We start from the raw sequence: 23,697 nt of genomic DNA, 5'->3' as shown, positions 1-23,697 counted from the left end.
CATCTTTTGTCCTCGTCTTGTCGTGTCCTGTATATATATATATTTACAACTTTTTTCACATACATTTTATTTTTATTTTCCATCAACTCAAAACACTCTCCTGCAACCCGCCTCACCAATTTATATTTATAAAAAAGTATTATTTACCTCAAATCTGTAATCCTCCAAGAAGCTAGCCAGAAATTCCAAGAAGCTAGCCAGAAACTAGCCAGAAGCTAGCCAGGAGCTAGCCAGAAGCTAGCCCAGACGCTAATCCAGAAGCTAATCAGAAGCTAGTTCAGAAGCTAGTTAGCTTCTTTACTGGCAAATCGTTAGTATTCAGCTAACCACGGGTTGTGGTCATCAGCTATCCTTCAGCTCGAAAATCTATCGCCAGTTTTGTACGGCGTGGCTCGGAACGGAACATACCGGACCAATTTTTCTCTCCATGTCCCTGGATTTCAACTGCTCTCTGGACATTCATACCCGGATCTCACAGCTAGCTAACTGCTATCCGTGTGACTATCGGCTTTCGTCGATTCCGGGGCAAACATCAATCATTCCGGAGCTAGCCAGCTCCGTCAATCATTCCTGAGTTCCATCAATCACTCCGGGGCTGCAGTCACCTATCCGGACCCGTTTTACTGCCTACGCGGAGCCCCACCGGGCCTTCACAACTGGACTGCCGACGTTATCTACCCGAAGGAGATCCGGCTGGCTCCTCAGTCGCAACGTTACCTGAACGCCCATCTGCGGCCTGCTAACCGTTAGCTGTCTTACCGGCTGCTATCTGAATAGACAATCGGACAATTTATTTATTTTTTATTATTATTATGTTTTCTTATTGGGCCTCTATAACTATATCTATTGTTTTTATTTTTGCTGTTGTTGTGTGATTTGGATTAATCTCCTCTACCACACGGAACCCCACTAATCTACTGACGGAACGCAAGAGGTGGCTAACAACAGACCTCCATCCTATGCTAGCTTGCTACCGATGGCCTGGCTAGCTGTCTAAATCGCTGTGACCCCCAACCAACCTCTCCACTCACTGGACCCTTTTGATCACTCGACTAAGCATGCCTCTCCTTAATGTCAATATATCTTGTCCATTGCTGTTCTGGTTAGTGTTTATTGGCTTATTTCACTGTAAAGCCTCTAGTCCTGCTCACTATACCTTATCCAACCTATTAGTTCCACCACCCACACATGCAATGACATCTCCTGGTTTCAATGATGTTTCTAGAGACAATATCTCTCTCTTCATCACTCAATACCTAGGTTTACCTCCACTGTATTCACATTCTACCATACCTTTGTCTGTACATTATACCTTGATGCTATTTTATCGCCCCCAGAAACATCCTTTTACTCTCTGTTCCAGACGTTCTAGAAGACCAATTCTTATTGCTTTCAGCCGCACCCTTATTATACTCCTCCTATGTTCCTCTGGCGATGTAGAGGTGAATCCAGGCCCTGCAGTGCCTAGCTCCACTCCTATTCCCCAGGCGCTCTCTTTTGACGACTTCTGTAACTGTAATAGCCTTGGTTTCATGCATGTTAACATTAGAAGCCTCCTCCCTAAGTTTGTTCTATTCACTGCTTTAGCACACTCTGCCAACCCGGATGTTCTAGCTGTGTCTGAATCCTGGCTTAGGAAGACCACCAAAAACTCAGAAATCCAAACTACAACATTTTCAGACAAGATAGAACTGCCAAAGGGGGCGGTGTTGCAATTTACTGCAAAGATAGCCTGCAGAGTTCTGTCCTACTATCCAGGTCTGTACCCAAACAATTTGAACTTCTACTTTTAAAAATCCACCTCTCTAAAAACAAGTCTCTCACCGTTGCCGCCTGCTATAGACCACCCTCTGCCCCCAGCTGTGCTCTGGACACCATATGTGAACTGATTGCCCCCATCTATCTTCAGAGCTCGTGCTGCTAGGCGACCTAAACTGGAACATGCTTAACACCCCAGCCATCCTACAATCTAAACTTGATGCCCTCAATCTCACACAAATTATCAATGAACCTACCAGGTACCTCCCCAAAGCCTTAAATACAAGCACCCTCATAGATATCATACTAACCAACTTCCCCTCTAAATACACCTCTGCTGTCTTCAACCAAGATCTCAGCGATCACTGCCTCATTGCCTGCATCCGTAATGGGTCAGCGGTCAAACGACCTCCACTCATCACTGTAAAACGCTCCCTGGAAAACTTCAGCAAGCAGGCCTTTCTAATCGACCGGGCCGGGGTATCCTGGAAGGATATTGATCTCATCCTGTCAGTAGAGGATGCCTGGATATTTTTTTAAATGCCTTCCTAACCATCTTAAATAAACATGCCCCATTCAAGAAATTTAGAACCAGGAACAGATATAGCCCTTGGTTCTCCCCAGACCTGACTGCCCTTAACCAACACAAAACATCCTATGGCGTTCTGCATTAGCATCGAACAGCCCCCGTGATATGCAGCTGTTCAGGGAAGCTAGAAACCATTATACACAGGCAGTTAGAAAAGCCAAGGCTAGCTTTTTCAAGCAGAAATTTGCTTCCTGCAACACTAACTCAAAAAAGTTCTGGGACACTGTAAAGTCCATGGAGAATAAGAACACCTCCTCCCAGCTGCCCACTGCACTGAAGATAGGAAACACTGTCACCACTGATAAATCCACCATAATTGAGAATTTCAATAAGCATTTTTCTACAGCTGGCCATGCTTTCCACCTGGCTACTCCTACCCCGGTCAACAGCACTGCACCCCCAACAGCAACTCGCCCAAGCCTTCCCCATTTCTCCTTCTACCAAATCCATTCAGCTGATGTTCTGAAAGAGCTGCAAAATCTGGACCCCTACAAATCAGCCGGGCTAGACAATCTGGACCCTTTCTTTCTAAAATTATCTGCCGAAATTGTTGCCACCCCTATTACTAGCCTGTTCAACCTCTCTTTCGTGTCGTCTGAGATTCCCAAAGATTGGAAAGCAGCTGCGGTCATCCCCCTCTTCAAAGGGGGACACACTCTTGACCCAAACTGCTACAGACCTATATCTATCCTACCATGCCTTTCTAAGGTCTTCGAAAGCCAAGTCAACAAACAGATTACCGACCATTTCGAATCCCACCATACCTTCTCTGCTATGCAATCTGGTTTCAGAGCTGGTCATGGGTGCACCTCAGCCACGCTCAAGGTCCTAAACGATATCTTAACCGCCATCGATAAGAAAAATTACTGTGCAGCCGTATTACATTTACATTTACATTTAAGTCATTTAGCAGACGCTCTTATCCACGTATTCATTGATCTGTCCAAGGCTTTCGACTCTGTCAATCACCACATCCTCATCGGCAGACTCGACAGCCTTGGTTTCTTAAATGATTGCCTCGCCTGGTTTACCAACTACTTCTCTGATAGAGTTCAGTGTGTCAAATCGGAGGGTCTGCTGTCCGGACCTCTGGCAGTCTCTATGGGGGTGCCACAGGGTTCAATTCTTGGACCGACTCTCTTCTCTGTATACATCAATGAGGTCGCTCTTGCTGCTGGTGAGTCTCTGATCCACCGCTACGCAGATGACACCATTCTGTATACTTCCGGCCCTTCTTTGGACACTGTGTTAACAAACCTCCAGGCAAGCTTCAATGCCATACAACTCTCCTTCCGTGGCATCCAATTGCTCTTAAATACAAGTAAAACTAAATGCATGCTCTTCAACCGATCGCTACCTGCACCTACCCGCCTGTCCAACATCACTACTCTGGACGGCTCTGACTTAGAATACGTGGACAACTACAAATATTTGGTGTCTGGTTAAACTGTACACTCTCCTTCCAGACCCATATCAAACATCTCCAATCCAAAGTTAAATCTAGAATTGGCTTCCTATTTCGCAACAAAGCATCCTTCACTCATGCTGCCAAACATACCCTTGTAAAACTGACCATCCTACCAATCCTCGACTTTGGTGATGTCATTTACAAAATAGCCTCCAATACCCTACTCAACAAATTGGATGCAGTCTATCACAGTGGAATCCGTTTTGTCACCAAAGCCCCATATACTACCCACCATTGCGACCTGTACGCTCTCGTTGGCTGGCCCTCGCTTCATACTCGTCGCCAAACCCACTGGCTCCATGTCATCTACAAGACCCTGCTAGGTAAAGTCCCCCCTTATCTCAGCTCGCTGGTCACCATAGCATCTCCCACCTGTAGCACACGCTCCAGCAGGTATATCTCTCTAGTCACCCCCAAAACCAATTCTTTCTTTGGCCGCCTCTCCTTCCAGTTCTCTGCTGCCAATGACTGGAACGAACTACAAAAATCTCTGAAACTGGAAACACTTATCTCCCTCACTAGCTTCAAGCACCAACTGTCAGAGCAGCTCACAGATTACTGCACCTGTACATAGCCCACCTATAACTTAGCCCAATCAACTACCTCTTTCCCACCTGTATTTAATTTATTAATTTATTTAGCTCCTTTGCACCCCATTATTTTTATGTCTACTTTGCACATTCTTCCATTGCAAAACTACCATTCCAGTGTTTTACTTGCTATATTGTATTTACTTTTCCACCATGGCCTTTTTTGCCTTTACCTCCCTTTTTTTTACCTTTATTTAACCAGGCAAGTCAGTTAAGAACATATTCTTATTTTCAATGACGGCCTGAACTGCCTGTTCAGGGGCAGAACGACAGATTTGTACTTTGTCAGCTCGGGGGTTTGAACTCGCAACCTTCCGGTTACTAGTCCAACGCTCTAACCACTAGGCTACGCTGCCGCCCCTTCTCACCTCATTTGCTCACATTGTATATAGACTTGTTTATACTGTATTATTGACTCTATGTTTGTTTTACTCCATGTGTAACTCTGTGTTGTTGTATCTGTCGAACTGCTTTGCTTTATCTTGGCCAGGTCGCAATTGTAAATGAGAACTTGTTCTCAACTTGCCTACCTGGTTAAATAAAGGTGAAATAATAATATATATATTTTTTTTTAACAGTAGTGTAGGTGAGAGTGGATTCTCGGGCCTCAATAGCATGAACACTAAATAAAGGCATAGACTGTGTGTGGAAAATAATTTATGCCTGAGACTCTCTCCAATACAAACCAACATTACAGAGGTCTGTGCATCCTTTCAAGCACACCCTTCTCATTAACCTCTGGTGATTTTTTAAACAATTTTCGATTAAAAAACAAGGTTTTATATGTAAGATGGTTAAATAAAGAGCAAAATTATAGATTATTATTTGTGCCCTGGTCCTATAAGAGCTCTTTGTCACTTCCCACGAGCCGGGTTGTGACAAAAACTCTCACTCCTTCTTATGTTTAATAAATCGTATCGTATAGTGTGTGTGTGGCAGGCTTACAATGATGGCAAAAAACAACATTTGAGAGTGCGCTGACCCTGTGCTAGAGAGGGGTACGCAGCTGGAAGTTGAATATTTGAAGGGGTACGGGACTATGAAAAGTTTGTGAACCACTGGTGTAGAGAATCATTGTACCATCTAAAGCATAGAAATAGTGCACATAGGCTTGTTTTAAATGAGAATGACAGATCTATAACACACTTTTCTATGTGAATTTGGTCAGGTTGCCCCAAAAAGTGACATATTGAAGCTTTAATTGATGTAGAATTGTGGGGAATGTAGACCTAGGCCTATGTCAGAGAGAAGTTCAGGTTTTGAACTGTTAGGTCTACTGTGTGAATGAAGTTGTTTAGAAAATGAGTCAAGTCATTAAGATCTTGAATTAATATTGAAGGAATGTCAAACAATTTGAGGATCTTGAAGACTGCACATTTATGTCCATTATGGTAATGTCCCTGTGACCTAAAGTTTTTACACCAATTTACCCCAAAAAACTAATCTGTCCACATTTCCCTTCTTCACTTGCTACAGTTCTCTTGATCTTCTTGTGGCTATCTCAGCACACCTTGGTAATTGGTGATGTGGACCACATGTTGGCTTTCAATAGCCCTCTGTTCAGTCAGTGGCACCAGGACCTCTGGCACCAGGACCTCTCTTTCCAAGGCACATAGTTGTTGGCATCATCGTTAAGGGAGGGAGGGGGAGGAATAGCTTCCTCTCCTCCCCCTTCCTCCCTCCAAACCCCCCTTGGTAGAGCGTTGGTTGGATGGAAAGCTGGCCAGTGGGCAGGCTGTTTTGAAAGAGGCTCCACAGCCCTGCTGCTGCCAGTGTCTATAATCTTCACGTGACCTCCGTGACCTTATTAACGGGGCGAGAGTGGCAGGACTGCTGTTACCCCTCCTCTTGGGGGTCAAGGTGGTTGAGGCGGGGAGCAGCTATTAGCTTGAGAGTGTCCTGAGGAGAGGCTCTTTTGAAACCCCCAGGAAACATGTCACGTTCTGCTTTCCCTTTCTCCTCCAATTAAAGTGATTTTCCTCACTGGTGGTTTTTCAGGCCTGCGAGTTGGGAGTTGTTTTGAATCAGTATTTTTTGGGATGTTTTGTTGGGAGTTTTCTTTTTCTGTTGAGTAGGTAGGCTGTGTGAGGTCCATTTAAAATGTTTCTATCACAATTCTTTGGAATTGTCGAGGTCGGATGTTTTTTTGTTTGTTGGAAAGGTATTTTATATGGGACTGATGAAGTTCATGCATGATTACTGGTTCTTCTTCTTTGTAAAGTCTGCTGCATACACTGGCTCAGCTCAGTGTTGGCTTTGTTTGGGGAGCCATAAAACATGCTGTGCCATCAAGTTTTAAAAGGAAGAAGTACAGTATATCACCATTGAGAGCCAGTTACTCCATCATGATGAGATTGCCAGAGTGAAACTTCCATTAAGTTTTGCTTAGAGACCCTCACATTTCCCAACGGAAGAAAAAACTGTTCTGTGGGGGTTAATTTGGTTTTTTTGTCTCTCTTACAGCTTACCCATTGTGAAGCTCTTTCCAATCTGAATTCATGAACAACATCACTAGGTTGGACAAGATCTTTCCCCTGGTAGGGTATTTCACTACATCTTTCTCTTTCCTCTTATACATGAAGCAAAACATTTGCCTTTGCAACACTATGCATGTTTGACTGATAAAAACAGATATAGGTCTAAATCCTCGGAATCAAGTACATACGCAGTATTTTCTTTCTTGACATTTCAGTTACTTTTAAAAGTGACCAATCCATTAGTTAAAATAAACAAACTTGCGTTAACTACTTTTGTCTTCAAAGAGCTGTTGGATAATAACGATTCCAACTTTAATGTAATCAGACACTTGAGTATGTTTTTCACAGTGAATACACTCTGCTTTCCATTGTACCCTCTCCCCCTTTCCCATTCCTCTCTGTCTGGCGTGCCCAGACAAGCTGTCAGTAAAAGTCAAACAAAGTTTGTTTTTTTCCTGCTCTTGCTACAACTGGGTCAGTGAGAAGCACAAGGTGAACATGTTTACCTGCAGCTCATGCAGGCAGCCCTGCTGAACCACTGAACCACCTCTAGAGCCATGTCAAAAAGCCCACAACTGTTACATTTTGCGAGAGGGTTTCCCAAGTTCATGTTGAAGACCAGACTGACCACTTCTCTTTGACTGTCGCTTTGATTCATAAAAGTCTATCAGACGAGTAAACAGGTGGGTCTGTATGTTTTTGTGTGCGTGCCAGTGTTGCGGTCCAATATCTGTGCGTGTATGAAAGGTGGAGAGGAGCAGAATGGAACAGCTGGGTCTGCTATGTGTGCTTGTTTTGAAAATGTCAGAGTCTGGTGTTGATTCAGAGCAAAGCTGCATGCTCTACACCTTTCCTGCACAGCTGCAATGATTCTGCTCTTAATAAGGCCCACTTATGTACCCAAGACAAAGCTGGAGGGAATGGGATGGGGGTTAAGGGGTTGGAGGTGGGGGGGTGTACGTAGGTGGGGGTTGCAGTGCAGCTAGCTAAGTAAAAATATGGCTGCTGCCTGCGAGGGAACCTAGCAGCTGTGTTGACCGTCTCGTCTGACTGCGAAGAAAGGCACTGATTATAAAGTGCAACATTCTGGCACGGCCGCAGTCACAGCAAGGAGCAGCTTTGATCATTTAGCATTGTAAACTGCTCCATCATCTAAGGCCTCAGGTAATACCCTGGTTTATTAGCTTGTGAAGGGGTTGAAATCTTTATCTACAGTACTGGGCCCTCAAGCACTTTTGATGCCAGCGCTGAAGTATCTTTTTCGTAACGAGCTCAGTGTTTTCCTTATATTCAATTAACAGCGGCGGGCCGCCACTGCTAAATCGCTGCCGCCACTCAATTTTTTTTTCTTTTTTTCTATGTGTTTTTTATTTTATGATAATAATTTCTGTGATGGTAAAACATTTTTCAGTGTAAACTTAAATGACTAAACCATATGTAAACTATGTAAAAAGTTAAGGGAGCCTATATATTTTTTTTTATCAGATCATCTTTGAGAACTAACAATCACCAAAATAGAAACTAGACAGTCAAGGAGAATCTGTAAATTCCCAAAATGTCATGATTTTGTTATAGTGTTTGATTCACTCAGACAGCATAAGAATCCAGCATAATCCTTTGCAAAATGTGTAGAATTGCAGAGAATTTGCTTTAAAACAGTGAACTCCAAGGGGAAACACTGGAACTTTTGAGCAGTTTGTTTGTGCCCATTTGTGGCAGCTTGGAAGGAAGATATACTAGGCTGCTTAATGTTTTGATTATCTGTTGATTTTGATACACAATTGGCAACTTTCTCAATGCGCTTGTTGATGAATGTATTGAGAAAGTATGAGATAGTTGCCAATTGTTAGTCGGCAAGATGACTTTGAGTAAATTGAGTCATGTGTGACCTTCATGAAGGGCCTTGGATGTTTCAGACAAATGGAGCCCTGAGGTAAACTGATAGTCTAGATACCAGATGGCCCACAACATGCTGCCAGAGCTGCTCCTCTCTGCTTTGACATGTTCAAACCCACAAAACGTACAACCCGCTTCATGAATGATTCAACCCTAGCAGGAGATTTTTCACCTAATGCTCAGTCACAGCTTATTTCTGGCAGTGATCCCATCTGTGTTGGACACCTCACCGCTGACTCCAGCATAGGCGGTGTAGTGAGTATATTTGTTCAGTAACGGATGCCCGAACTCTGAAACTCCCGGTCGGTCACTCTGATTGGAGTTTTCTTTTCCCTTATTGGGTTCCTTGCCGTCCTAGAGGTTTCATCAAAGGGCAGATGTAGGCTATTCATAGCTAGGGCAGCACTCTAACCTATAATTCATTTTGGCTGTTGTTTTGTCTCATCTTTGGTCTATTGTGTTGGCAGGGCTGCTGGTGGTCCCATATAAACAACTCTGAAAGGGGTTCCCCTCTCTCTCTGTATCTATCTATCTATCTATCTATCTATCTATCTATCTATCTATCTATCTATCTATCTATCTATCTATCTATCTATCTATCTATCTATCTATCTATCTCTCTCTGTCTGTCTCTCTCTCTGTCTGTCTCTGTCTGTCTCTGTCTGTCTCTGTCTCTGTCTGTCTGTCTGTCTGTCTGTCTGTCTGTCTGTCTGTCTGTCTGTCTGTCTGTCTGTCTGTCTGTCTGTCTGTCTGTCTGTCTGTCTGTCTGTCTGTCTGTCTGTCTGTCTGTCTGTCTGTCTGTCTGTCTGTCTGTCTGTCTGTCTGTCTGTCTGTCTGTCTGTCTGTCTGTCTGTCTGTCTGTCTGTCTGTCTGTCTGTCTGTCTGTCTGTCTGTCTGTCTGTCTGTCTGTCTGTCTGTCTGTCTGTCTGTCTGTCTGTCTGTCTGTCTGTCTGTCTGTCTGTCTGTCTGAGAGCCTGTGCCTCTGGTTTTAATGGGGTAATTGAAGTTAGAGGATGCCTGGTTCTGGTGTTGGGTGCCAGGAAGGACCAGCTCTGTGTCTCTGACCCCTCCAGTACAAAGGGACCTTCTCATCCTCCTCTCTGAAAGCTGGGAAAAGTAAATATTTAGCAGGCTGCACAACAATGGCTGGCCCAGCGAGAGAATGAGACTTTCACCAGAACTCATGGCAGAGGGGGGGGGACAAGTTGGCTATTTCTGGAGGAGGGTTTTTTGGGGGAAAGGAATCTCTCAAGCAGAAGTCTCATTTATAGGGCGAGGTTTTCACCAGAACCCACAGCAGCCACTAAGGGGACTTTCTGTCTAAATATATATTTAAGATCTTTCACACTGTTTGAGTGATCAGACATCCTTTCTGTCAGCGCTCTCTCTCCTCTGTTTGGAAAACTCCATTATGGCACATCTTTCTTTCTTCTGTTCTTTTACCCCCCTCTTTGACATTCTAACACTGACACAATTGTGTGTGTGTGTCTGAGTCTCTCTGTGTGTGTGTCTCTGTGTGTGTTTGTATTTATCTTTTTAAAAAGTAAAGTTACCAGCCTTCCTTTAGACACACTCTGGATTAGAGGTCAACCGATTAATCTGAATTTGTACAGCTTTATTTATCCTTTATTTAACTAGGCAAGTCAGTCATGAACACATTCTTATTTTCAATGACTACCTAGGAACGGTGGGTTAACTGCCTTGTTCTGGGGCAGAATGACAGATTTTTACCTTGTCAGCTTGGGGATTCAGTCTTGCAACCTTACAGTTAACTAGTCCAACGCTCTAACCACCTGATTACATTGCACTCCACGAGGAGACTGCCTGTTACGTGAATGCAGTAAGAAGCCAAGGTAAGTTGCTAGCTAGCATTAAACTTATCTTATAAAAAACAATCAATCAATCATAGTCACTAGTTAACCACACATGGTTGATATTACTGGTTTATCTAGCATGTCCTGCGTTGCATATAATCGTTGTGGTGCGTATTCGCGAAAAAGGACTGTCTTGCTCCAATGTGTACCTAACCATAAACACCAATGCCTTTCTTAAAATCAATACACAAGTATATTTTTTTTAACCTGGCTTGTTGGGAACTCTGTGAAGACTATTTCTTCCTAACAAAGACAGCCAACTTTGCCAAAGGGGGAAAAGCGCATTTGCGAAATAAGCACAATCGTTGCACGACTGTACCTAACCATAATCATCAATGCCTTTTTTAAATCAATACACAAGAAGTATATATTTTTAAACCTGCATATTTTGTTAAAAGAAATCCAGGTAAGCAGGCAATTTTAAACAGGTGAAATTGTGTCACTTCTTTTGCGTTCATTGCACGCAGAGTCAGGGTATATGCAACAGTTTGGGCCGCCTAATTTGCCAGAATTTCACTTAATTATGACATAATTGAAGGTTGTGCAATGTAACAGGAATATTTATACTTATGGATGCCACCTGTTAGATAAAATACGGAACGGTTCCGTATTTCACTGAACGAATAAATGTCTTGTTTTCGAGATGATAGTTTCCGAATTTGACCATATTCATGACCTAAGGCTCGTATTTCTGTGTGTTATTGTGTTATAATTAAGTCTATGATTTGATAGAGCAGTCTGACTGAGCGATGGTAGGCACCAGCAGGCTCGTAAGCATTCATTCAAACAGCACTTTAGTGCGTTTTTGCCAGCAGCTCGTCCCTGTGCTTCAAGCATTGAGCTGTTTATGACTTCAAGCCTATCAACTCCCGAGATTAGGCTGGTGTAATCGATGTGAAATCGCAAGCTAGTTAGCGGGGTGCGTGCTAATAGCGTGTCAAACGTCACTCGCTCTGAGACTTGTGGAGCGATGGGTAATGCTGCTTCGAGGGTGGCTGTTGTCGATGTGTTCCTGGTTCGAGTCCAGGTAGGGGCGAGGTGAGGGGCGGAAGCTATACTGTTACACTGGCAATACTAAAGTGCCTATAAGAACATCCAATAGTCAAAGGTATATGAAATACAGATCGTATAGAGAGAGTAGTCCTATAATTCCTATAATAACTACAACCTAAAACTTCTTACTTGGGAATATTGGAGACTAAAAGGAACCACCAGCTTTCATATGTTCTCATGTTCTGAGCAAGGAACTTAAACGTTAGCTTTTTTACATGGCACATATTGCACTTTTACTTTCTTCTCCAACACTTTGTTTTTGCATTATTTAAACCAAATTGAACATGTTTAATTTTATTTGAGGCTAAATTGATTTTATTGATGTATTATATTATGTTAAAATAAGTGTTCATTCAGTATTGTTGTAATTGTAAACTTACAAGTACCTTTTTTTATAAATCGGCCGGTATCGGCTATTTTTGGTCCCCCAATAATCGGTATCGGAGTTGGAAAATAATAATCGGTCGACCTCTACTCTGGATGTCCCCCCCTCCTTCTCTCATATGTTAGATTAGTTGTTAAGTTGTAAACCCTTGTACACTAGGCCTACATCACAATTAATGCTAACAATTAAAATGGGGGTTCCGCTGTCTTTATGCTTCAGCCGGGTTCCATTGGAAAGGCCTTAAAGCAGGTCTTTGTCTACCGTGCGCCATCAGTGTGACTGACATGAACAGCCCAGAAGACTGCGGGCGCCGCAGGACTTAGTGTGCGAAGGTTGTACCCTGGCCAGGAGGAGAGGGAGCAAGCATGGGGCCCTATAATTGTGATTTACTGTAACTCCTAAATCCTCATAATTTACTGCCATTATTACTCCTCCAAAGGTGTGAAGTTCTTCAACAAAACGCATTGTGCCGGGGTGAATGGGCCTGACCACTCATTCCAACCGTTTCCACTCCGGGAATCATTCTGGCTGGCACTGTTACGGCTTAGTGCTCACTGGCTGCCACTGTAGAGAGAGGTAGAGAAAGCCCAGTCCAGGGTCACTGAGCCTCTCAACACTGGGACAGCTTACTTCTACCACTGACACAGAGTGGGGGGAAAGTAGAAGGGACATTTTGCCATGGTGTAGATGGCAGTAAAAAGAAACTCTAGCAACAATTAAGAACACCCCCCACCCCACCCCACCCCCGCAGGGATGCTGGCCCATGTTGACTGCAAAGCTTCCCACAGTTGTGTTAAGTTGGCTGGATGTCCTTTGGGTGGTGGACCATTCTTGATACACACAGGGAATCTGTTGAGCATGAAAAACCCTGCAGCGCTGTAGTTCTTGACACAAACCAGGGCGCCTGGCACCTACCACCATAACCCCGTTCAATCTTTTGTCTTGCCCATTCACCCTCTGAATGGCACTCATACATAATCCATTTCTCAAGGCTTAAAAAGCCTTCTTTAAACTGTCTCCTCCATTCCGATTACACTGATTGAAGTGGATTTAACAAGTGACATCAATAAGAGATCATAGCTTTCACCTGGATTCACCTGGTCAGTCTATGTCGTGGAAAGAGCAGGTGTTCTTAATGTTTGTACACTCAGTGTATATAATTGCATCACTGAACGTTAATGTTAGGTTGTTAATGATGGATTGCATCATGGAACAGAGGACAAAGACCAGTCATCACTGGCTAGAGTCCTCCAACACTCCTCTCCAAACAAGCAATTTCTTTGTTAGAATTCATAAGCATGAGTAGGAATCAACACTTCAAAGGGAAACGAATGGAACAAACAAACAGACAGACAGGATGAATATGGAAAATAACAGGCTGGCAATCTGTCTCTGTGTAGGGTTTTTGATTGGTGTGTTGTAATTAGTCCAGTTAAAGCTGTGTTGTTGGTCATGCTGCTCTAGCAGACTAATGGGCTGAGCATGGAGCTAAGTGGGTGCATGTCCACGGCTGTGCCAGCCAGCCAGCCAGTGGTTTATGAGCCACTCTCATTCACTTGTTCCTTAACACTCTCCCTGCTTGATTATGGATGTGTAGCCTTGGTGTGTGAGTGTGTACGTACATGTGACACAAACCCGGAGGGGGGGGGGGGGAGTTATTGCATATGCGTTTATTAAAGGAAAAAAAGCATTTCCAATGCCTTTTTGGGGAGGAATGTTGACCCAAAGCATGATGTAATTCAATAATACTGTCACTATAATTTCCCCACTTCTTTTAATGGGCAGGAGTTTAATCCAGGTTCTGTAGTAGGGCCCCATAATTTTCTCTGGGCGAGGAATTTTTCCTGCTCCATCCATTTTACTGTCATATTTCACTGTTTATAAATATTTATGCACATAACAGCTAATAAAGTCAGGTCTGACTAGGAACTGGACGGCTTTCCAGTTTTAATTTGGAAGATATTCTATATTGTTGGTGGAGACGCCAAAAAGCTGTATCCACCCTTTTAATAATAATAATAACAGCTTGTTTTCTCATGTAAAATGAAAATGACAAACAGACCTTCACCCCTATAAGTATGCATATACATACACAAACATACCCTCATATGTCCATGTCTGCTCCGTACCCTGATGCTGTGAAGTGGGTGGATGGGCCGGGGCATTCTATACAAACACAGGGAGTTGTGAGGAGACACCTGTAGCTCTCAAGCCTCTTTCTCCTCGGCTCCTGGTACAGTATCAGTGTCCTTTTGATGTACGATTTGTTATTGGTTTTGGGGCCCGGGGCAGCAACGTTTCAAATGTGTTAAGTGGATCGGCTGTCAGAAAGTTCCACAGCCATTCTTTGTGAGTGATTCTTTTCGTATTATTTGTTTTTACTTTACGGATAGGGACTTTGAGATTAGCCCCCCCTTTCCCCACACTGCCCCTCTTCCCCCAGTGCACCTCTTCTATCACAGTGAAAAGACACACACACCCCATCCTCCACACCCGCAGTATCAGGGCCACATGTGAATGTGACAGACAGGAGTACACACATGTGAGTATTTACAGTCTACATTTGTCAAAGCACACATTTATCATGTGGCCCACTGGTGTCAGTGCCGCGTTCCCATGTCTCTCTCCCTCTGCTGGTACTCAGCACGACACCCAGCACCTGCACACCTGATACACACACACCTGATACACACACACACACATTTAGCCTTACATTGATAAATGCACCCCTCACCACAGAAATCACTCTGAGAACTCACAATCTATCCAGTCTGGTACAGGAGAACTCGACGGGCCTAACTTTTCTACAGTCATTTTGTTGTTTGGTCTTAAGATTGTAAGGGGAAGAATTTGAAAGGTTTGCTCCATCCAACTTGCGTCCCTAGCCATTCTCTACATATGGCAGGGATAAGCCTTAAAGAGAGAGAACTGTTGTGCCTACAGGGCTGAAGTGATTTTTATTTGGAACCACTTAATAAGATGTGTATTTTTTTATTTAACCTTTATTTAACTAGTCACTTAAGAACACATTCTTATTTACAATGACGGCCTACCCCGGCCAAAACCGGGCGATGCTGGGCCAATTGTGCACCGCCCTTTGAGACTCCCAATCACAGCTGAATGTGATACAGCTTGGATTCGAACCAGGGACTGTTGCACTGAGATGCTGCGCCTTAGACCGCTGTGCCACTCGGGAGCCATGAAATAGCTTATTTTGGCAAGAATGGTAAATAACCTCTTGTGCCTTTTAACCAATCATAAAGTGCACAGAACTGTCTTAGAATGCCCGTACATTACACCAGTCCGAGACCAGCTTTTTACATTGGCTGTCATTCTTTACTAAACCCTCATAACAACGTATAGCTGGTTAGCTGCCAATAGCTTGCTGAATGCCATTACTCAGTCATTCTGGGAAAGGTTAATGCACTGTTCTGTACTGGTCTTGGGGTGTATAGAGTAGTATTAGTTAGCTGTGAACAGATCTAATAACTGGGCCTGCACTTACCATGTAAAAACCAAAAAGAGAATGAGGTGGGAAAGGAAGAGAGATGTGAAAATCTTTTTGTGTTAAAATGTCATCACTTTTGCGTTTTTTTTTCTCTTCTGGAGGAACAGCTGCAGAGGCCTAAGCCCCGTCTCAGTGGTTTACCCCCTCCGTAGGGAGCATGACAGAGTCCAAATGCCAACTCTGCCCCAACCCTCCTAAAAAGAGAGAGACCCATTAGTAAGGCTAATACACATACACACACACTCTAGCCCTCCCAAACCAGACTCTCATTAGTGAGGCGAATTCACCCCAACTGCGTCAGAAAGTCTGCTTGTCCTTGGGCCGCTGAGTGAGATGACACAGGATGAAGTCATTCCATTTATGTTGGCACAGAGACCGGGCTGATGCCATGCCTGCCAAGAGTTCTTGGACACGTCTCACGATGGTGAAAGGGACAGGAACCAAGAGGTTTGTGTCGCAGTACGTTGGACGCACGTCCAGCATTGCCTTTGTAATGCCTGTGTTGAAAACCCCACTGAAATAAGTCAGGTGGTGACATTGAAGAATGCATGTCGGTGAGAGTTGGGAGAGGTTCCTGTTCATGTCTCCTCTCCTAAAGCAACTTTTTTTACATTATTATTTTTGGATAATGTGTTTATTATCCATAATTCCATTCATTTTGTGCTCTCCCAGTATTTCTGAATGACAGTATAATGTCAGTGGTGTGTGATCTCACACCTAGACTGTTTTGCCACAGAAAATGTAGCGTCATGATTTTATCTCTCTCTGTCCGGCACTGTGTGACATACCAACCGTGGAATCAGAGGGTCCCAGAGATATTTGACATCCCCATCCCAAAAGGTAGCCATCGGAGGCTGGATTTTGACAGACATCCCCCCACCCCCCTTCCTTCCCATCAGAGGCCGGAGAGGAGAGGAGCTGCCCTGTCCTGTGTTTGTAGAGCAGGGGCTAGGGGGAAGTTTGACTCTGGAAAGCTTTGGCTGTGTTTGGGCAATTCATCAAAGGCTCAGCCGACCTGATGAGCAAACGCTAAATTTGGGCTCCTCAAAGAGTCTCTTTCCATTACCCCCACAGGCCAACACCAGCCTCCTCCTTTTCCTTCCCCGTCGGCTCGGCTGGACTGCCCTGTCTGTCTCAGCCCTTCGTTAGCATCTCAGCAAGCCCAAGGTCAAACAACTACTCTTTCCTTCCACTGTCACTCTCCTCTAGTGTCTGTAGTGCCAGCCTCAGTTTGTTAGTGCTCTGAGAGCCCCCTTCTCTGAGAGGCTAGACAGTGATTGAAACTGTCATTGACCAGAGGAGGAACTATACCACAGTGTCTCTTCTGGCACGAAATGTGTTTTTATGGATCAAAAAGGTGCTTAGGTGGTGGGCGTGGCAATGAGCGTTTGCATTTTAAGCCAATTTTCTGCAATACTACAAATTTCTCCACGGAGCTGAGATGTATTGTTTTCAGTTTTAAATCTAATTTCCTGTAATTCTACACATTTTGCCATGCAGCTGAGAGAAAATGTTGCAGTTTTAAAGCTAATTTCCTGCGATTCTATATATTCTTTTTGGTTTTTTATATATAGTTTTATTTATTTATTTGATTGAATATCTGAAACATACAATATACTTGCAGTATATATGACACCATACCAGTCATCCAACAGACTCCCATTTAGAGCAACACACAGAATCATCCAGGGTCAATGCCCTGCTCAAGGGCACGTTGACAGATCTCCCACCAGGCCAAAAAACGTGAACCCGAATCCCCCAAGATCCCCCCCCCCACAGTTCCCCAATACCTGTCCATCAATCATTCGAGACCCCTCCCACAGTCCCCCCCTCACAAGAAGAAACATTTAAATAAAAAATACAATTCATTCCATTCCCCACCCCAAGAACCCCCCAATGCACCAACAACCAAGAGAATGAACTAAAGAGAAAAAATATATAAAGACAGAAGAAAACAGCAAACAGCAAGGCAAAAAAAGAAAGAAAAATAATACATTTAAAACAAAGGACATCAAGGACAACTGAAATCATAACAGCAATGCCAACTGTATATGTTTGTGTGCATGTCTGGCACTATTACATGTATGTGTGTGTGTTCTTGTATGTGTTTATTTGACTGAGAGTGTGTGTATATGCATGTGTATTAACAACGGCCATTAACATCAGCCTCAGGCAAACCTACATTAGCGGTAAAAACACTGCCCCTCAGTGTCATTCAAACATACTATTTATTAAGTTTTATTTTGACTTTATTTTTGACTTTTATCTTATTCTATCTCCCGCACAGCAACTCCACTCCCACTTGTCTCCAATTCCACATCCCAACCCTCAGCCCATCCCACCTATCTCTGCTGGCCATGCTCTTTGGATTTCTACGCAACATATACAGTGAGCAAAAAATATATTTACTGTATCTTTCAACTATGCTGTGATGGTTAACGTACCATTTTAATCTATCTAATCGAGTAGAATCCACAGATTGTGAGTTGAAGATAAATACTTTTACTAAGAGTATTAGTATATTAGTAATTGACTGACCCGGTCTCTCCAGATCTCCTAACAGTACTATTTATAGGGTCAATTTTAGAACAATGCAATGCATTTTCAGCCATTCCTGAGACCAGAAACAGGCTACCTGAGGGCAATACCAAAATAAATTGTCTATTGATTCTGTATCCTCACAACAAAATTTGCAGAGCTTCAATGATTTTATGCCCCAAATATTCAACGTTTTGTTGGTGGCAAGAATTCTATATAATAATTTTAGCTTAAAAGCACGAAGTCTTGCGTTGTTTTATATATCATCTCATACACCCTGTACCATGGAATCGGTACATCAAAAATCTCTACCCAACTATTTTGCAATCTGTATGGCACAGTTGTCAACATCCTGGTCCTCAAATTAAACTGGTATACTTTCCTATTTATGCTATTTTTTTCCTCCGCCAGTTTGAATCCTTTATATTGGGCAGACAGACCAGTTCCCTACCTCCTCCCGCTGCCACCTGCCTCCTCCAGGTTTGATCATTTATATTGGGCAGACAGACCAGTTCCCTACCTCCTCCCGCTGCCACCTGCCTCCTCCAGGTTTGATCATTTATATTGGGCAGACAGACCAGTTCCCTACCTCCTCCCCGCTGCCACCTGCCTCCTCCAGGTTTGATCATTTATATTGGGCAGACAGACCAGTACCCTACCTCCTCCCGCTGCCACCTGCCTCCTCCAGGTTTGATCATTTATATTGGGCAGACAGACCAGTTCCCTACCTCCTCCCGCTGCCACCTGCCTCCTCCAGGTTTGATCATTTATATTGGGCAGACAGACCAGTTCCCTACCTCCTCCCGCTGCCACCTGCCTCCTCCAGGTTTGATCATTTATATTGGGCAGACAGACCAGTTCCCTACCTCCTCCCGCTGCCACCTGCCTCCTCCAGGTTTGATCATTTATATTGGGCAGACAGACCAGTTCCCTACCTCCTCCCGCTGCCACCTGCCTCCTCCAGGTTTGATCATTTATATTGGGCAGACAGACCAGTTCCCTACCTCCTCCCGCTGCCACCTGCCTCCTCCAGGTTTGATCATTTATATTGGGCAGACAGACCAGTTCCCTACCTCCTCCCGCTGCCACCTGCCTCCTCCAGGTTTGATCCTTTATATTGGGCAGACAGACCAGTTCCCTTCCTCCTCCCGCTGCCACCTGCCTCATACATTTTTGGGGTAATGCTGTAATCAATTGGTTGTACTCTTGGATTCAGCAGACCTTCCCGTACAATTCTGATAACTCCATGAAGGACATAACTCTACCATGCCAATTTACAATATATTTTAAGAACAAAATACCCTTTTCAAACATATTTCCCATAAATACAGGTATTTTATCAACCAGCACATTTGAGTTCAGCCATAATATTTGCTGTAATATGTGTTCTATCTTTTCAGGGGGAAATTGTAGCCAGCTCTGCAATGCTTGTTTGAAAAAGAGAAACACTTTGAAAAAAGTATCATTTTTAATGAGACATGGCAATCTGCACAATGGATGAGCTTTTCTTAGTAATCGACTTGAGAACCATTTAGGGTTCAAGTAAAACTTTTGAATGAGTGAAGCTTTTAGAGAGAGGTTTAGTGCTTTTATATTTAATCATCTCAACCCACCCAATTCATATTCATTATACAGATAGGCACGTTTGATTTTGTCTGGTTTAGCATCCCAGATAAATCAACATATTTTTTGCTCATATGATTTGAAAAACGAATCATCAGGAGTAGGCAGCGCCATATGTAAGTGAGTAAACTGAGATCTGACTAAGGAGTTAATCAGGGCAATTCTTCCATCAATAGACAGGTATTTACCTCTCCATGGTTGCAGGATCTTGTCTATTTTTACAAATTTTCTATTGAAATTCATTGTGGAGAGCTTATTTATATATTTTGTGATATGAATATAGAGTATGTCTACTTCACCATCAGCCCATTTTATAGGTAAACTGCAGGGTAATGTAAAAGTTTTTTAAAGATCCAATACGTGATATTGTACAATTATCATAATTAGGTTTTAGTCCAGAGAGTACGGAAAAGTTATCAAGATCTTCAATGAGATATTGCAGGGATCTATCTTGCAGACTTAATATAAAACTTGATTCATTGGCATACATAGACACCTTTGTTTTTAAGCCTTGGCTTTCTAATCCTCTAATGTCCATATTCTGCCATAGAGCTGAGATTTTTTATTTTTTATTTAAAGCAAGTTTCCTGGAATTCTATGCATTTTTGCCAAGGATAATGCTGTTTTGCTCAAACATAATATCAAAATGGATACTGCTAAATTGATTGTTTTGGGAGTTTTCAATTCTCCCTGACTGTCTAGCTGAATATTATTATAATAGTTGTTTTTTACACAACGCTTAGGTGGCCCGCCCAAGAATTACAATGGCAGAAAAATCCCTGCACTTGAGGAGAAGAGGAAGAAAGGGGATAGAGGTGGAGAGAGAGAGAGAAAGCCGAGGGTGCACTGCCGCTCTATGTGAAAGGAGGACAAAGGTCCAGTCCAAAGCCCTGACACCATGTGAAATCCTTTGTAAAAACAACTGTAATTAGAGGGCAGAGCCTGCTTTTGTGCCAAAGGGCTTTGTGAGGGTGGTACTGGTGGGGTGGGAGGTTACTTCCCAGTCCAAGGCTGGAGCAAGGCTGAAGAACAACCCTCTGTTAATTGGGTTCTAAGAATCCTTTCCCCTTGTCTTCTGAAACATACACATCTAGTTTTCTCTTTTTTTTGGTGTGTGTTCTGGGATTGTCAAAGATATGGCCTAGCAATTCATTGTGACCAAAAATAAGTGCGTTCTTGATCATCCCGATAATAGGCCTATTCCATCCTTAGAGGACTTGAAAGGAAAGGACAAACCATTTATCAGCAAATGACAAACATGTCACTCTTCTATCAGTCTGTCAAAGTGAGTATAGAACAGGTGCTTGTGATCTCATTTACACCTCCAAGCTGCCCATCAACACCTATAAGAGGAATGTAGATTAGCATTACGGCCATCCAGCTACACCACCCCGGTATCTCTTTAATTTCAAGGTTTCTCCAGCCTATTTTCATGTTTATCTTCTCTTCTGGGACATGAAGCAGGTCAGATGGCTACAGCATGTAGCTGGATGTGGTTGCACTTTCTCCTGCTACTCCAGCAACTCCTTGCACTTGTTCTTTGGTCCCTTGAATCTCCAGCTAGACAATGAGGATAATTCAGCACAAAGGCTATTCTTCTAACTGTCTGTGGTCATAGGGAAAGGTGAAGCCTCAGTTAGTGTGTATAAAGTCTAGTGTACTTTAATAAACGTACAGATTTAGGCCCAACCTAGAGTGTTCTCTTTAGGCCTTGTCTAACTCTGGCAGTAAGTCCTGGCCATCCCTGCGGACTTGGGGAGTGTTAATCGGGTGGGAGATGTCCGTCCTCACTCTGGGGGTGTCATAGCTATTTGGTTTCCTGGGTTTCCGAAACTTAGACTCACAGAAGCCACAGAGCAATGTCAGCAATGCTGCAAGATGAGAGTGATACTACCCCCCCCCCCCCATTACCACATGCAGGGGTAACTGCAATGCACAATGGGGTTGTAACATCATCTGACGGATGGTTCCTGCCTGATTTCAGCTTTCACGATTGCCTATTAGGTCACCGTAAATGTGCTTCCAAATCAAAACTAGTTGGATCATGTTTAATTTATAGCAGGAAACCTTTGTGCACTTCATGTTTTTTTCCTCAGCTGTTTGAAGTTTATGTCCTTGGAATGTGCAAGAGGGAGCGGCTTTGGCTCTTTACTTTGGGCATTTGTGCTGCATTTTGTTTAAGCGTAGGCCTAAATGTATTCTGCATCTGTGCAAACCTGAACGTGTATCTTTTGTAAGAGATCCTTCAGTTGTCCTACAGTATTTTACTAGTACTAGTCACCCTAGTACTTTCAATATTGCTTCGACCCTTGCATTTAGGAAGTACAAGCTCCAATAGAGCAGGCTATTGCAAAACCTTATCACATTTCCATTGGTGCTCCAAATTATAACAGGGAACATGAAACAGAAAACCCGTTCCTACAACTGTCTTACTCCAGGTCCATTCCTGGAAGTGTTTAGAAATGTCTCTCTCCTTCTTTTTTTCTCTTTCATTTTTGGCGGAGCCCGTCAGTTTGAACTGTGGGTGATCAGTGCTGGGACCAGTATGCTTTGATTACAGCTTCATCCCGTTACTGTGCCCTTTGATGTGGTTTCCCTGCAGTCCAGGGCCGCAGTGGCCACCAGCCAGCCTCTTGTTATTTCAAAGGGGGCATCCCCACTGGACTCGGATGGCCTGGGCTGACCAGGCAGATGACCACCACCACAGGCATGGCTGGATACTGATACACCAGGTTTTAGTGTGATAATCCTTGCCACTCATAAGGTTTAATGGGGCTATAGGCTCTGCACTTCAACCATAAAGCCGTTTATTCACACTGAGCTAACTAGCCCCGTAATGCAGTGGTTCCTAAAATGTTTTACTCGGCCCCCCCTTCCAGCATTGGCGAACATCCCCCCCCCCCCTGCGCACAGCACTGTTCATGACACAAACTGTTCACACCCCTTGTTGATGGAGAGAATTTAGCAGGTTGAAAGCTTATTTTCTGCAACTCTACACATTTATTCATGGGGTGCAAAGAACATTTAGCAGTTTTAAAGCAAATTTTCATGCATTTTTTTACAGTTTTCCATGTCTAATGTATATTCATGTGATATTTGAGTGACTAAAAAATTACAACAATATCTATGGGCAAAAAAAAAAAAACGTTACCTGACATGGGCTCGTTGATCTGGACATTTCTGACAGGTTAAAAACAGCTCTCTAAGATCCAATGACTGACATGACAAGAGGAAACTGATAATGCACTACCCAATTTCAAAATGACACCTTGTGCATTCTACTATTACAACGTTCAAGAGTAAGTTTAAAGCCGGACTGAGGTCCCCCTGCGCCCCACAGTTTGGGAACCCCTGCTGTAATATACACTCTATTGTATATGAATAGGTAATAATCATGTTTGGTCACACGCACAGGCTTTGTCGTTGAGTGAGACTTTATTGGTTCTATGTTATGTAATTTATTCAAATGGCTTATTATTTTCTTTGTGTATACGGTAGCCTACATAATGTAGTGTAGGCCTACTGTATTTTTGCTTTGCAAGTAGGCCTACATTAGGCTATATTGTTTTTGTTGGCCAGTAATCACTTAAACAGGGTGAGTGTTTATCGAAAGATTTGTGTTGGATGTTCTGCTAGGTTAGCATTAGTATTGCTCATTGAAACTACAGATGTACACAACAAACCACAATGTAGGCCTATACAGCAGTTAGGACTCAATGAAAGTTGACCTGAAAGGTTGCTGCTGGTAAACGATGGTAAACACAACTGTTCTAAGCAAAATAAATCCTAGGTACTTTCCTTGGAGCCAGCACCCTACTGCAGTGCATATTATGGTGTGCTATATGAACTGTGTCCTGATACTGGCAGACAGCTGAAATTAAAGCCAGGTATAGCCTCTCCCTTTCCATGAATCCATGTGAGGAAGAACCCCCCCACCC

General features: G+C 43.3%; 1 protein-coding gene across 3 annotated transcripts in view; it reads left to right on the top strand.

Moving 5' to 3' along the window:
• The window catches only part of LOC123995145 (protein dispatched homolog 1-like), a 76,828-nt gene that overhangs the window by 25,045 nt on the left and 28,086 nt on the right, over window positions 1-23,697 (top strand). The window contains exons 3-4 of one of the 3 annotated variants that reach the window (XM_046298529.1): window positions 6,869-6,942; window positions 17,886-17,986. The exons of 1 other annotated variant lie outside the window; for it this stretch is intronic. In XM_046298529.1, coding sequence (XP_046154485.1) covers window positions 17,956-17,986 — 31 coding nt within the window. In that variant the 5' untranslated portion in view covers window positions 6,869-6,942; window positions 17,886-17,955. The remainder of the gene's footprint in view (window positions 1-6,868; window positions 6,943-17,885; window positions 17,987-23,697) is intronic. One more of the 3 variants, XM_046298534.1, reaches the window with a different exon arrangement.

Source organism: Oncorhynchus gorbuscha, linkage group LG14 (genome assembly GCF_021184085.1).
Source record: "Oncorhynchus gorbuscha isolate QuinsamMale2020 ecotype Even-year linkage group LG14, OgorEven_v1.0, whole genome shotgun sequence".
NCBI classification, from domain to species: Eukaryota; Metazoa; Chordata; class Actinopteri; order Salmoniformes; family Salmonidae; genus Oncorhynchus; species Oncorhynchus gorbuscha.
The sequence above is the reverse complement of the archived record's forward strand: the minus strand, read 5'-3'. Positions and strand labels throughout refer to the sequence as shown.